Below are 13,355 nucleotides of genomic sequence, written 5' to 3' on the forward strand. Positions count from 1 at the left end.
TTTGTGATTTTTATTTTCTAGACACCGGGGGCTGAGAGAAACGCAATTTCAATTCTCTGTTTTGCAGCAGAATTGACAAAAAAAGCTCACTTTGACTTTGACAAATGTGCTCTTTCACTCTCTCAAAACGTGCAATAAGAACCATAGGTAGGATATCGGGATCATACTAATATTTTATTCATGCAGTCCAAATTATTAAAATTGGATGTTTTAATAAAATCTTTCACTTCACAACTGTTATTTAAGGTCAACAAAAACATGGTGCCAGAAACATCTAAAAATTATTCATTCGGAAGGAGGGAAATTAAAACTTAAAAGGCTGTAGTAAATTAAAAATCCCAAAGGTGAGAACAACCAGGAAAAGTATGTGTGTGTCTGTGTGTGGAGTGAAACTTTGGAATAATTTACAAGATGAGATCAAACAATGTCCAACTATTCATGTGTTAAAATTTCAATACAAAAAAACCCATTACTGGCGAAATACAGGGATGAAGAAAATGGGATATGAGTAAGATTGGAAATACTGCGTCTAAAACTATGGTTAACTTTGTTGTTATTGTTCCTATTATTATATCATAACTGTTATTATAAATATTATTTTTATTTTACTGTTGTTATTATCATTGGTGCCGCAGTGATGTTTGATAACTAGTGGCATTATGACGTTGAGGGATGGGTATTATGAAGATTAGTGTATAAAATATGTGATTGTTGTAATTATTATAATTATTGATATCTGACCTATGTAATAAGTATATCCACGAGATTTTGTTATATTAGACACAAGAGCAGAAGAGGATTTGTAAAATGTATTTGATAGGGAAGATAAAGGGGTAGGGAAAATAAGCATCTGCTTCTGACTACCCCTTTTCGAACATGTTATGTGACATTATTTTGTTGTTGACTCATTGTTTTTGTCCTGTTTTTATTTTAATGTTCGAAATAAAAGTTTTCATTCATTCTTATTTTTCCTGCAGCAATCATTTAAATATATAAAATGAGCATCTTTTATGAAGATATCAAGAAGGAGTTGGATTGAGTTTGGGTAAAAATTCTAAACTCAACGTTCCCTCAAGCTGTTTTATCCAAGCTGCTCTTACACACTCTCTGGTTCATGGCCCGGGTGGAGCTAGCGACCTTGCGGCACCCGTTCCGAAACCTTGCTGCCTTTCAATTTATGGCTTCCTGGCTCCTGAAAATGGCAGCGCAAGGACAACAGAATTCCAACTGGCACTCACACACGGGCACTCTCACACAACACTCCCCAAATCTCGCTGGTCTTTTGGAGGTCTCTTTCACGGCAGGCTGACTTATGCGTGGGAACAGTTTCGCCTCGCACACTAAGTGAGGTTGAAAGACTTTAAAGAAGTTCTCGTTTGCAATAAAACAAGCAGACAGCATGAGGAGCATTTTTCAAGTATATTTCAAATACAATAACATCTTATTTACATATTTACATTTTTCAATATTCACATATGCACAAAGCAAATTGTTGGAAAGTCATTTGGTAGAGAACCTGTCTTTGTGGTTGTGCACATTGGTACGCATTTTCTCACATTTTGTCTGTCATGTGTGAGATTTTTCACAAAAACACTGACAATAAATGTGTGCACATATATTAGCTGCACTTCTCTGCTACATAGATTTGCTTTCTTTCTTTTTTCTTTTTTTTTTGGTATTTCTTTTTAGCATCACGATGGGTTCCCTTTCGTTGGTACAGTGCAAGTTTCTCCTCTCACATAAAACACATCCCTCTGAGGACGAGGAACTATTTGTTGTTGATTCCCTGAGCTTGGATAATTTGTTTTCTCTCACAACATTGTCTTTGCTGTTGATTTCCATCAAAGCTGTTGGTTGTTTTTGTTTCCCGTCAAATTAGATTGAGCCAAGCTAAGCTCTTTTTTTATGTGCCGTATTTTCCGCACTTATAAGATGCACTGGATTATAAGGCGCACCCCCAGAAATAACATTTTTCTATACAAGGCGCACTGAATTGTAGAGTGCATGGAATAATGAATCAGTTATTAAGTGATTCAAATTGCATGACATTGTTTGCAACCGTTGTCAAACCCAGATCATGGGGATGAGGGTTCCAGCACTTTATCACAAGACCACTATTAGGGCTTATCTCATTATCACCCAATTTTTAATCAAAGTGCCAAAAAATACATTTGCATTGTATATTCAGATAGGTTAAGCAGCCTCTTCACTTCTTCACTTTTGTGTCATCAACCTCTCAGTTTAATATAGACACATATGGAAAAGACCTCATTTAGTATTTTGTTGAAATACTTTGATTTCTGTTTCTGACTTTCGCAACGTTATTGACGCACAGGTAAAGAAGAGGAGAGACTGTTTAAACTATCAGAATGCACTATGCAAATCAGTTTCTGGCACCAAGGGTGAAAATATGTAATGAGATAAGCCCTAATGCCTTTTTATATGTCATCTGTACCACTGGTGGAGTGTAAGCACCGCCACAACCCTGGTTTGAATTCCATTGCATACAATGTGGTTGGTTATTGATTCATCAATAATTGCTTAAATACAGAAGTATACTGTAAAGCTTTGTGTAAAAAACTCACACCTATACTGTATGCATTTTCAATCTACAGATTATAAAACACACCGGGTTATAAGGCGCACCGTCAAATTTTTGGCCAATATGGGGTCTTTAAGTGCGCCTTATAGTCTGAATATTACTGCACTTGACTTTATTGCCATGCTATGTGTGTTTTTTTAGCGTCGGGATTGAACTTTGCCGACCCCGAAACAAACGTCTTCCCATCTCCACGCCAACCAGGACACCGATGTCACAACTCGGCTATTGCACTTGAAAGGCATCCGTTTTTCTAGGACCCTTTTGTGGCTCCACCTGGTTCCGAAGAGGCTGACATCGCCCCTTGGGCTCTTCGCGTCATCATCTGCGGCGTGCCCGTTCGTGTTTCAGTCTACGGGAAGTTGGCAAGGGATCTGGCGGGCAGCCTTTGCGGCAGCATAGGCCTGCAGGAAGTCCTTGTATCGAGGAGCGCAGCCCAGCCAGGCCTCGCCAAAGTGGACCCGGCCGGTGAAGAGGAAGCTGCCGGGACCGGGTTTGACACCGCAGCGCAGGAGCGTGCGGACTTCGCCCCGGGAGGACACCCGTCCGCCCCCACTGAAAAGGGCCGACTTCTGGCGAAAGACCCGCGTGGCCGCCACCTTGATGACGGCAGCACGTAGGTTCTGGTCCTCCTCCACCGAACGGATGTTGCCTCGGACCACTGCCGGACACAAGACGGATGCTCAGGTTAACTTCTTGCCACGGCAGCAACAACACCAATTTCAAATTGACATTTCTTAACTGGCTTTTTCCTCTCTCAGATTAAGTGGCTGACTTTTTGAAGTTGTGGATGAACCCAAAATTTCCAGTAAGAACACCATTCTTAGCGCCTCCCTTCAGCGATTGGTTTTCCAGCCTTCTATAAATTCACATTTTTTTTATCCGTCCCTTCTTTCTTTCATTCATTAACTTAATTTTCCATTCTTCTATTTCTCTTGCTGCCTTTTTGCAGTGATGATCTTAGTAATTTATTTTAACATTTTCTTCCATCTTTGTCTTTTTTGCCCCTTTCTTTTTCTTCTTTAGTCCTCTCTACTTCCTTCTTCTTATTCTCACTCCCTTCTTCCCGCCCTCTCCTCCTTCATTTCTTCCTTCCTTCCTTACCTCATTATTTTACTTTCTTTTCCTTCCTTTTTCATAGCCTCACTGCTAATTCTGGTCCCATTCATCCACCCTTATTTCCTTCCATCCTTACCTTATCCATTTACTTAATTCCTTCCTTCCCTCCTTATTTTCTTTCTTTACCTCATTTCCTTCCTTTTCACGGCATCCTTGCTACTTATGCTTCTCATTCATCCACAAATCTTTCCTTCCTTCTTTTCTTCCTTCCCTTCTTCATTTTTTTCCTTCACTCCTACCATCTTTCTTTACTTCCTTTTTCACTTGCTATTTCCACTTTTCATTCAACTTTCCTTCCTTCCCTTCCTTGCGCCACCTTCCTTTAGTTCCTTTTTTCATTCCATACCTTCCTTACTCTCCTTTATATCCTTATTCAGAGCATCCTCTATAATACTGCCATCTTTCCTTCAATCCATCATCCCTCTGTTTCGTTATCTTTGTTAAATCACCATTTTTAACTGTGTTGTCTCGTTCCTTTTTGTCAATGATTGTTCTGTTCATTCATCCTCACTTGTCACCACCCATCCTCCACTTTGGCTAACCTCAAGGTCAATTCTGTCTGAGTACTGCACCTTGGCAAAAGTATCGAGCAACTAGATGGTAGGAACAAGGAGAACCCCAAATTCAACCACCAGAAACTCCCTCTATGCTTCCATTTTTTAATTATCTTAATTTTTTGAGCCCCTGGCTTAGTGCTTCCCTTGGGTGAAGTGATCTGTCGTTTCTGAGAACAGCAATTTTTAAACCGATTAGCAGAAATGCGTCTCCGCCCTGATTTGTGTAACTTTTCAGTGGATCAGGTGTTAATTCGCTTCCAAGACTTACCAAAGTCGCTGGTGCAGACGGCCATGAGGATCTCGGTGTCATTGCAGGGCCTGCAGGCTTCTGAGGACCACACGGAAAAGTAATCCGTCAGAAAATTGGTCAAGGAATCAACTAAATTGACAAGAATGTGTGCACTAAAGGAAGGAAGGAGCGAGCGCTAGCAGACAGCTGCTACTTTTACAGTTGCACGCTTCTCTGCATTTCGTAGCATTTATGTGCTGAACGCCCCCCCGACTCCTACATCACCTCACCCTTCACCTCAAAACCAGCCTGGGTGTCTGCGGTCACACCTCTACAAAGAATCATTTGGAGAGGGCTTAACAGGCTGGACTTCAAAGTCAGTTTTCAAAAACCGTCATCGTCTTTGTCACCTCAAAAATTCTGAATTTGTTTTTGATGAAAATGTATACAATTTTATTTGTCGTTTTAAGAAGCTTATTTTTGGATTTGAGTCGAATTAATTAAGAATTTTTGGTAGGTCAACTTTAAATAAGCTGAATAAAGATTCCGAATGTGTCTCCAATGTCAAGATAAAACAACTTTAGCTGGGATCAAAATGTTTTCCATTTTTATTTAATTTTAAGACAAACGGGAAGAATATTGACTTCATTAAGTATTAAGATTTTTCAATTTAGTTCAAACTTAAATGTTTCTATTGCATTTTTTCTTAATCTGGATGCAATTGGATTAATTGTTGACTTGAACACCAAATATATTTTTTTAATTTATTTTATGACCAAGATATTTTACTCAAGTTAAATTAAATTCTTAAATATTAATTAGCCAGAGTCACTGGGTCACGTGATTAGTTTAAGATTTTGCGAATTATCTTGTATCGTAAAACTCCAATATTTTAGATACATTTTTAATTCATTTAGAACACCACAAAATGTTATCAAGTCGAATTTCGCAGTTAACTTATCACGTTATGTATTTAATTGTGGATTGTACCGTTCTAGTTAACCTTCAATTTTTAAATCAAATTAAGTTTGTGAACAGCAAAGCAGCCAACTTGAAAAAAGAGTTTCTGGAGGCCACTAAAGCGCATTTTCCTCAGTCAGTCAAAGCTTTTTGAGAAATGAGATTCCTTCCTCTCCAAACTCGAAAGTGGACAATTGAGGGGATGGGGCCGGGGGGTTTCGGCCCCCAGCGACAGACGAGTCTCCCTACGGCGAGGCAGCTCAACAAAAGAGCCGGGGAGAGGCCCGGTCTCCTAGGAGACTCCAGTAATCCCAGAATGCCTCAGCATTCAAAGTGCTGCCGACTCTGGAGAAAGACTCGCATACTGAGCTTTTGTAGGGCTGCCCCCCTCCCCCACCTGTAGCCCCCACCCTCCCGCACAAAAATTCTACTCCAAACCAACATGCCTTCAGTGTCGGAACGTTTGCCCACTTCCTGCTGGAAAATCCAATCAGACCGCAGAGGTCTGCATGGAATTAGCAATTAGCTTTTGGGGGGTCCTTGCTTTTCAGGGGTGAACTTTTCCAATTAGGACGCAACCTTGCAGGTCTTGAATTGTCATTTTGCACTGAAATGAATGTAAATGACAGCGATCCGTTCTAGCCTTACTTAAATTTGTAATAACTAATTGAATATAACATAAAGCCCCATTTTCACACAACTACTGACTACCATAGTTTCCGCACTATAAGGCACATTGGATTATAGGGTGCACCCCCAGAAATGTGTCTTTTGTGATATTTTTTAGGTGTACCTTATAATAAGGCACATGGAATTAAAACCACACTAAGGGTTAGGGGTGGGTCAGTGTTGCAGTAGTAATGAATAAGTACCGTAAATGTGCATTGTTTGATCAATCGAAATACATCGCTGATCACGATTGCAAAAATAAGATGCAACGGAAATCAAATTATGATTATGCGCAGTATCTTTTTCACTAGATCACTAAGGATACATACAACATCTGAACGACATTAGCCTCTATGTCATCATTATAAATCATGGTACCTAGTAGATGCTATCTTTGGGCCCTCCCGCGAGAATAATTTAACCGGTCCGTGGTACAGAAAATGTTAGGGACCACCGAAATACAGTATTGTATCTCAAATCGCAAATTCTTAACGAAGCGCTATGGCTCTGAACTGAATGAAGAGAGAGGCATTGTGGGAAGTAATTCAGCTGTCCAGAAAGATATAAATAAACACTCGGCTGCATGCATTCAACATTTTTTGTCACTTTCATTGCTTAGCTTGAGCTGAGAAAAAGTGAAAATTAAATATTGTTTTTAATCACTTTGTGTTTTCTTATTTCTCGAACATTTGTATCTGGTACAATGACGAAACCATCTGTGTCCTGGTGGTTAGGATTTTGTGTGCTAGCTGTCACTATCTTGGTTCGAACCGTTGCCACCTTAATATGATATTATACCGGTATGCACTTCCAATTGTATCCATGTACACGTTCACGTTACACTATCTGGCCGATTTAGGGTTTCGAGGTGTGTTTTATAGTCCCGAAATCATGGTAATTGAATTGATATTCCTCTCTCTTGCCTCTTGGGGCAGCGAAACACACACATCTTTACTGACGATACTCACCGACAGTACTGACGTGGTTGGAGTCCAGTGCCAGTCGGGCGCTCCAGTCCCCCCTCAGCTCGTAGCGAAAGGAAGCAATGCGCCTGCTGATATCGGTGTGGGGCGTGGCCTGGGCGAAGAGCGCCACCTTCTGGCCCGGTGCCCACCCGAAGCAGCGCACCCGGGGTAAGGGGGCCGATGGAGGGCGCTCCCCCACCAGCAGCTCCAGTGCCCCGTCGCGCTCCAGGTAGAGCTGGGCCCCGCCAAAGTGCTCCGAGGGCTTTACGCAGACGCTGACCAGGCCCCCCCCACCGGCCCCGGGACCCTGAGAGGGCAGGCGGGGGGACAGGCTGAGGCGCAGGGCACCATTGGGGTATAGCCAGTCCAGTGTGCCCTCTGAGCAGTGCAGGGAAATCTGCTCCACGCTGCCTTGCTGCTGTGACAACCCGCTGTTAACAGAAAAAGGATGATCAGTTTAGATTCAAACCTAAAACTTCGAAACCGCAATGCGCGGCTGCCAATCACATAGGTGCCGTGCTGCCCATGCCAATTCAGAACATGGATATCAAAATCAGATCATAAAATGTTTTCTAAGACACTTCCCACGTGAGCAATGGAGCTAAGGTTCAAACCCAAAATCACAAAACTGAGAGACACCATTCCCAACCGTTTTTGCGATGTGCTGCCCGAGCCGGTTCAAAACCCCAATTTAAAAAAGAGATCATGATACATTTGTCAAGTCGCTGAGATTCTACAAAACTGCAAGGCATAAATGTAAATCATGAGGACACAGTGCTCCAATTCTTACAAATCATGATTTTAACCTAAAAGCCTAAAACTAGGTCAAAAATTGTTAACCTGTCCCAGTATAAGAAGAAATGACATCTGTAGCCATCTACGGCACTGAATGTCATTTTTTTTTGTTCAAATCAATCGTGATCAATTATAAAACCCCTTGAAGTAAAGTGCCGCCATCCACACTGTGAAATCTACCAAATTGAATGTTATTTAGAGTTGTGCATGTCCACCACGAGTCCTCACAATCTCTAGTGGAAGGCACAAACCCCCCTCCTTCAAACATGCACAGAGAGGATTTGAAAATATTTTTGGGGGCCCTTAAGCAAACGCAGGCCTCAACACGCTGCAGAAAGACAAGTGCTGTCCTGCAGCCACCTATAAAGAATCTGTATGCATATATTTTCTATAATGAAAATAAAATCTGATGAAATCATGCAAACTTGCCTTCCCCTCCAGCTGCACTGATCCTCGGAGTAGTTGCAGAGCGCTGCTCGGAATAAAATCCAAATGGCGTAAATCCCCAAAAGATGCATCTTCAAACAAAATGCTTCAGGATTAAAAATATAAACTATCTTTAAGAAAAAATCTCATCCGAGGTGACAGCCATAATCTCAGATTAGAGAAGCTGTCCGTTTCTAAACCGACCGACCGAGTGATGAGAGCGAGCCGAGCTCGCAAAGTTTATTCCCTGAAAGAAACTTCAGCAACCAATCAGAAGCCAGGGAAAGAAACTTTAAACCACTCTCCCAGGGGGGAGGAGGACTTTGGGCTCAGGGTGGGGGTCTGACCTGAAGAAATAGCGACAGTGCACAAGTATGTGACAATTCTCCATTGTGTGCCCCCCCAGCGAAGGCCGAGATTGCAGAGTAATCCAGACAATGTCTGCACTTTGTCTCGTCTTCCCCCATGCAAATATAGGAATATTAAACACCGCCTCACCCTATATCGTACATGCAATTTTAGTTTTCTTGCCATATGCAAGACTGGATCAATATCACAAACTGTTTGGTAGTCAATAAATCATGCTCAATAGTTTTTGTTTAGGGTTTTCCGCTCTCACAATAGTCAAAAACTAGAAAAGGCTGTGCTTCATTAGAGCATCACCCGCGTTGAGACACTAAAACATGGCATTTCCCTTTTTGGGCAGGGTCATTCGCCCCGAGAGTGACCTAACTGATTGCTAGTAAGAGATGGGGTATTGGCCAAACTTTTTCTGGTCTCAGAGCGTAGAATTTCTTTCTGGGAAAGCTGCTGAGCCAGCAAAACAAAAAATGCTGAATCAGCTTTTTTTGGGGTGGGTCAGTGGGTAACCTATATGACTGCCTGTAAAAGATGGTGTTGATATTCAATGTCATTATATCCTGGGAGAGTGGAATGTCTTTCTGCGAAAAAATGCTAATTAAGCAAAACCATTTTTTTCTGATGTAGACCAACCCTTCTAACTGTCTGGTAGACATTGAGTTGAAACTAAATGTTTTTATGGACTGGAAGAGGAGAATGTCTTTCTGGGAAATCTTCTGAGGCAGCAAAATCAAAAGTATTTAATCAGTTGTTTGGGCATTTTGACCTTTAGAGTGACTTACCTGATTGCTTGGGAAATATAGTGATCCTGGCCAAACTTGTTCTGGTGAGGAAGAGTAGAATATCTTTCTGGGGCATTTTTCACATCTTGGGTAACCTATCTGATTGCCTGGAAAAAAAAAGTGTTCATATTCAATGTTGTTCTGGCTTGGGAGAATGGAATGTCTTTCCGGGGAAAAATGCCGAGTCAACAAAGCCAAAAGTGCCAGTCAGCTTTTTTGGCATCGCTTTGTGTTACTAATATTGTGTCAACTAAGAAAAATATAAACTAAAATAAGCAAAATGATTCATACTAATAAAAGGCAGATTGTTTTTTTCATTTGAACTATCAGTTTTCTTATTTGATATCAAAAACAACAACTTATATTTATTCAAATTTCTTATTTTAATCAAAGGTTTTTTTTAACTAATCTTCATCCTGAATTTGAATAATTTTGCTAATTTTCACCATTCATTTTCAACTTTCACACAAAATAATGATTTCATTTCAATAATTTTTAACTATTTACTTTTTCCAATTTTAAAGTAATAGTGATATTAAAACAGTATCTTTTATATAATCATGCTCATTTTAATGGTTACTTTCCATATTTTCATTTTATCTTTTCTTCAACTAAAAAAAATAAAAGGGCAAAATGATCCGTACCAATAGACAGCAGATCATTTTACGCATTTTAAGTTATATTTTTCCTGTTTTGCTAAAAATAATGTTTTTTAGAAAACATATAGTGTTGCTTATTTTATTTACTAATAATAATTACTCAAGAAAAGCTTGAATCATTCTTCTTTTTTAAAAAACTCTTTTTTTTTTTTTTTAACTAAATGTAGTGACTGATATTTCCGTAGTGTGATGGTTAGCACATTCCCCTGACATGTGAAAGTTCCCTGATTCAAGACCCCGTGAAAATATATGTTGTCCTAAAGAGGGATGGGAGCCACCAGGCTGTACTTGCCCAAGACACACTTCAGGAAATGGTACCTCTATGACCCGTGTCGGTAAAAGACATCCAACCAACCAATGATTTGTAAAAAGCTTTCATTTAATTCATCATGCTCATTTAAACAATAATTTTTTTACCAAAAAAATAACGTTTTAAGAAAATCTTTAATTTGAATATTTTTGGTAAATGTCATGGTTATTTTCCTTATTTAAATAAAAGTATTATTACATTTGAAAAAAGCCGCTCTTTCGGAAAATTACCATACTTGTCCTTTTTTTTTTTTTTAACAAAAAAATAACAATTAAAAAAATCCTTATTTTTAGATATTTTGTTAACTTTAATAGTTATTTTGTTTTGTGTGTATATATATATATATATATATATACATATATATATATATATATATATATATATATATATATATATATATATACACTTTTTGAGGGTTATTTTTTAACCATTACTTTTCTTCTTTACAGAAAATGATTATGACAGCTTTTTTTTATAATTTGGCTCATTTTAATGGTGATTCCTATTGCATTACTCAAAATAATATTTTGTCAAACAACTTGTACATTTCATTTTAATAATTTAGCTTATTTTAATGACCTTTTTTCCCTCACACCCAAAAATTTAAATTTATTTTTTAACAAATCATGGTGAAATGAGAAAAGTAATACTTCGAAAAGGCAAAAATGATTTTGGACCAATAAAATGTCACTGTGATTCAACACATTTTCCCAATTGTGTGCTTTTACCTTCTCGCAACCTCCTTCTTCATAAGTCAGGGATTTACAATAACCAAAATCTTATTAATTCATTTCTAACCTTTTGTCATTGGCCACCTTCCACTCATTAGTCCGATACAGATGAAATTAGAAAACAAAGGCTATGCTAATGATGTCAATTTCATTTTCAGATGAGTTGGACGGCGTTGGTGATGGGTTGTCTTCAGGTCTGGTGGCTTTGGTCTCCTCCCGACCTTTAAGTCAGGGTATTTAAACTCGCGTGATGAAAGTAGAAGACAAAACCAGGAATCCAGCTGCTTTATTGTCTCCGCTTTGTCTCCACGGGCCACCTAAAAAAAAATGGAATCCATTAACGTCAAAAGTCGCTGATGGATGATGCTGAGATGTTAAACTTCTCAACTTATATCACAAGGGAGCTTTACAATTTTTAGCCAATATCTTGAGCCAACATTTTCCTTTTATAATGTACACATTATTCAAATTATATGTAGAACACATAACTGTGTAATAATGATTCAAATTGAATCTTTTCTTCCGGCGCCGTCACGAATGGCAGCCACTCCAGCAGCTCCCGTGTTATTTTCGATTGTTCTCGATTGTTCTCAGCTCAGGGATGCTGCTGGAAATGTGAATTTCCCTTCGGGGATGAACAAAGGATCTATCTATCTATCCATCTATCTATCTAATATCCGTTGATTAGCATAGAAGCTAGCTAGTGCTTCCTCAGAAGATGAAAGAGGAAGTCATCCTTTTTTAAATTGGTAAATATGTTGTCAGTATAACAATTTTTTGAAGGAAACAATTTAGCAGCTAGCATCACTTCAGCCATTGTTTTTAGCCAATATTTGAATCTTATAATGTACCAATAATTCAAATTAGGTGTGAAAAAAATCAAAACGATGAATGGATGACAGTTGATTAGTACAAAAACTTGTTAAAAGGGGAAAGGCAGAAGCCATATTTTTTCCTGCTTTTAGTATTATAGTTAAAAGTTAGTTTTTTTTAGTAGCATGAATAAAATGAAATGAAATATAAATGGTCTTTATTGTGATTATATTGTGATTAAGTATAATGAAATTAGAGGGCTTCTCCTTTCAGTGCCAGAAAAACAATTTAAAAATGTAAAAACATACTAAAGAATAAAAACGTTAAAGTAGGGGTGCATGGTTTGAGGTGTCCTTAAAAAAATTAAATTGAATATTTTCTCTTAGTTAAGTTAACTCGTGTTTATTTGTATAGCCTTTAATCACAAGGAGTCTCAAAGAGCTGCAAAGACCACAGAATATTGCAAACTACAGTGTAGTATAACACCATCCCCTGATGTAAAACCTACATGAGGGCAAGGAGAAACTCAAAAACCTCAGTATGAGGAAAATGAAGAAACTTTGAGAATGGACCGCACATGAGGCAAATCCCCCTTCTTGGATGTCCAGGTTGCAATGGATGTGGCATTAACAAACAATATAATTTAAAATAAAACATAAAATAATTAAAGTACGTATAATGTAAAATAAAATAAGAATAAAAAAAAAAGGATGACCATATTGCAATGGATCTCTTAGATTTAATTTCCCCCTGTGTTCCTGTCTGGAGCCTTTGCTAAAAAAATGCTGGTTTAACTCATGATCCCAAGAGCCAAGAAGAGATCCATCGGTTCAAGAGTGTTCTCCATTCAGTGTTCTCTGTTTTTTTTTCTTTTTTTACCTTTACCCTCAGTGATCCAGCCTCGAAGCGCATTAGGCTGGGGGAAAGGATGCAGGGCGAAGCAGTGTCGAGTGATTTTGCGGTTTTCTTTTATTCTTTTATACAGACCAAATGCCAACCCAAACCTGCAAAAACATTAAAAAAAAGAGTTTATTCAAGCGCTTCTAAGAGAGTCACATACTTGCACGTGCAACACAAGCAGTTTGACAGAGGCCGCACAGATGATTTTAACCAGAAGATGGCGTCAGCAAGAAGAATATTTTGAAGTTTCGGACACCCCTTTAAAAAAATATGTTAATGATTTGTAATGAATGTAGATATAAATAGATATCTGTAATTTAACATGGGAGAGTGGAACTTATTAATATGGTAATTTAATGTAGCTAGCTTACAGCCTTCATAATTGGATGCTAATTAGGGTGTTCAAGAGGTGATTTGGGCGGCAGTAGCTCAGGAGGTAAACCGCTTGTCTTGGGATCAAGAGGTTCGATTTCCAGCTCTT

At 38.8% G+C, this 13,355-nt stretch overlaps 1 protein-coding gene across 1 annotated transcript; it reads right to left on the bottom strand.

Annotated features, from left to right (window-relative positions):
- Positions 1 to 1,404: 1,404 nt before the first annotated feature.
- metrn (meteorin, glial cell differentiation regulator) lies at positions 1,405 to 8,517 on the bottom strand. Its single transcript, XM_088324069.1, has 4 exons — positions 8,323 to 8,517; positions 7,102 to 7,529; positions 4,544 to 4,603; positions 1,405 to 3,260 (listed from the first exon to the last, which is right to left on the bottom strand). Exons 1-4 carry the CDS (start codon positions 8,409 to 8,411, stop codon positions 2,947 to 2,949), a joined length of 891 nt encoding a protein of 296 aa, XP_088180195.1. The 5' UTR covers positions 8,412 to 8,517; the 3' UTR covers positions 1,405 to 2,946.
- Between the last annotated feature and the right edge of the window lie 4,838 nt (positions 8,518 to 13,355).

This window comes from Urocampus carinirostris, chromosome 19, assembly GCF_059441175.1.
Source record: "Urocampus carinirostris isolate Australia breed hairy pipefish chromosome 19, RoL_Ucar_1.0, whole genome shotgun sequence".
NCBI lineage: Eukaryota > Metazoa > Chordata > Actinopteri > Syngnathiformes > Syngnathidae > Urocampus > Urocampus carinirostris.

Excerpts from the sequence above, each read along its gene's own strand:
- metrn (XM_088324069.1), bottom strand. The coding sequence starts at position 8,411 with ATGCATCTTTTGGGGATTTACGCCATTTGGATTTTATTCCGAGCAGCG. Across the intron at positions 4,604-7,101 it reads CAACCACGTCAGTACTGTCG|AAGCCTGCAGGCCCTGCAAT; the intron begins GTGAGTATCGTC and ends TGTGGTCCTCAG. Across the intron at positions 3,261-4,543 it reads CGTCTGCACCAGCGACTTTG|TGGTCCGAGGCAACATCCGT; the intron begins GTAAGTCTTGGA and ends TGTGTCCGGCAG.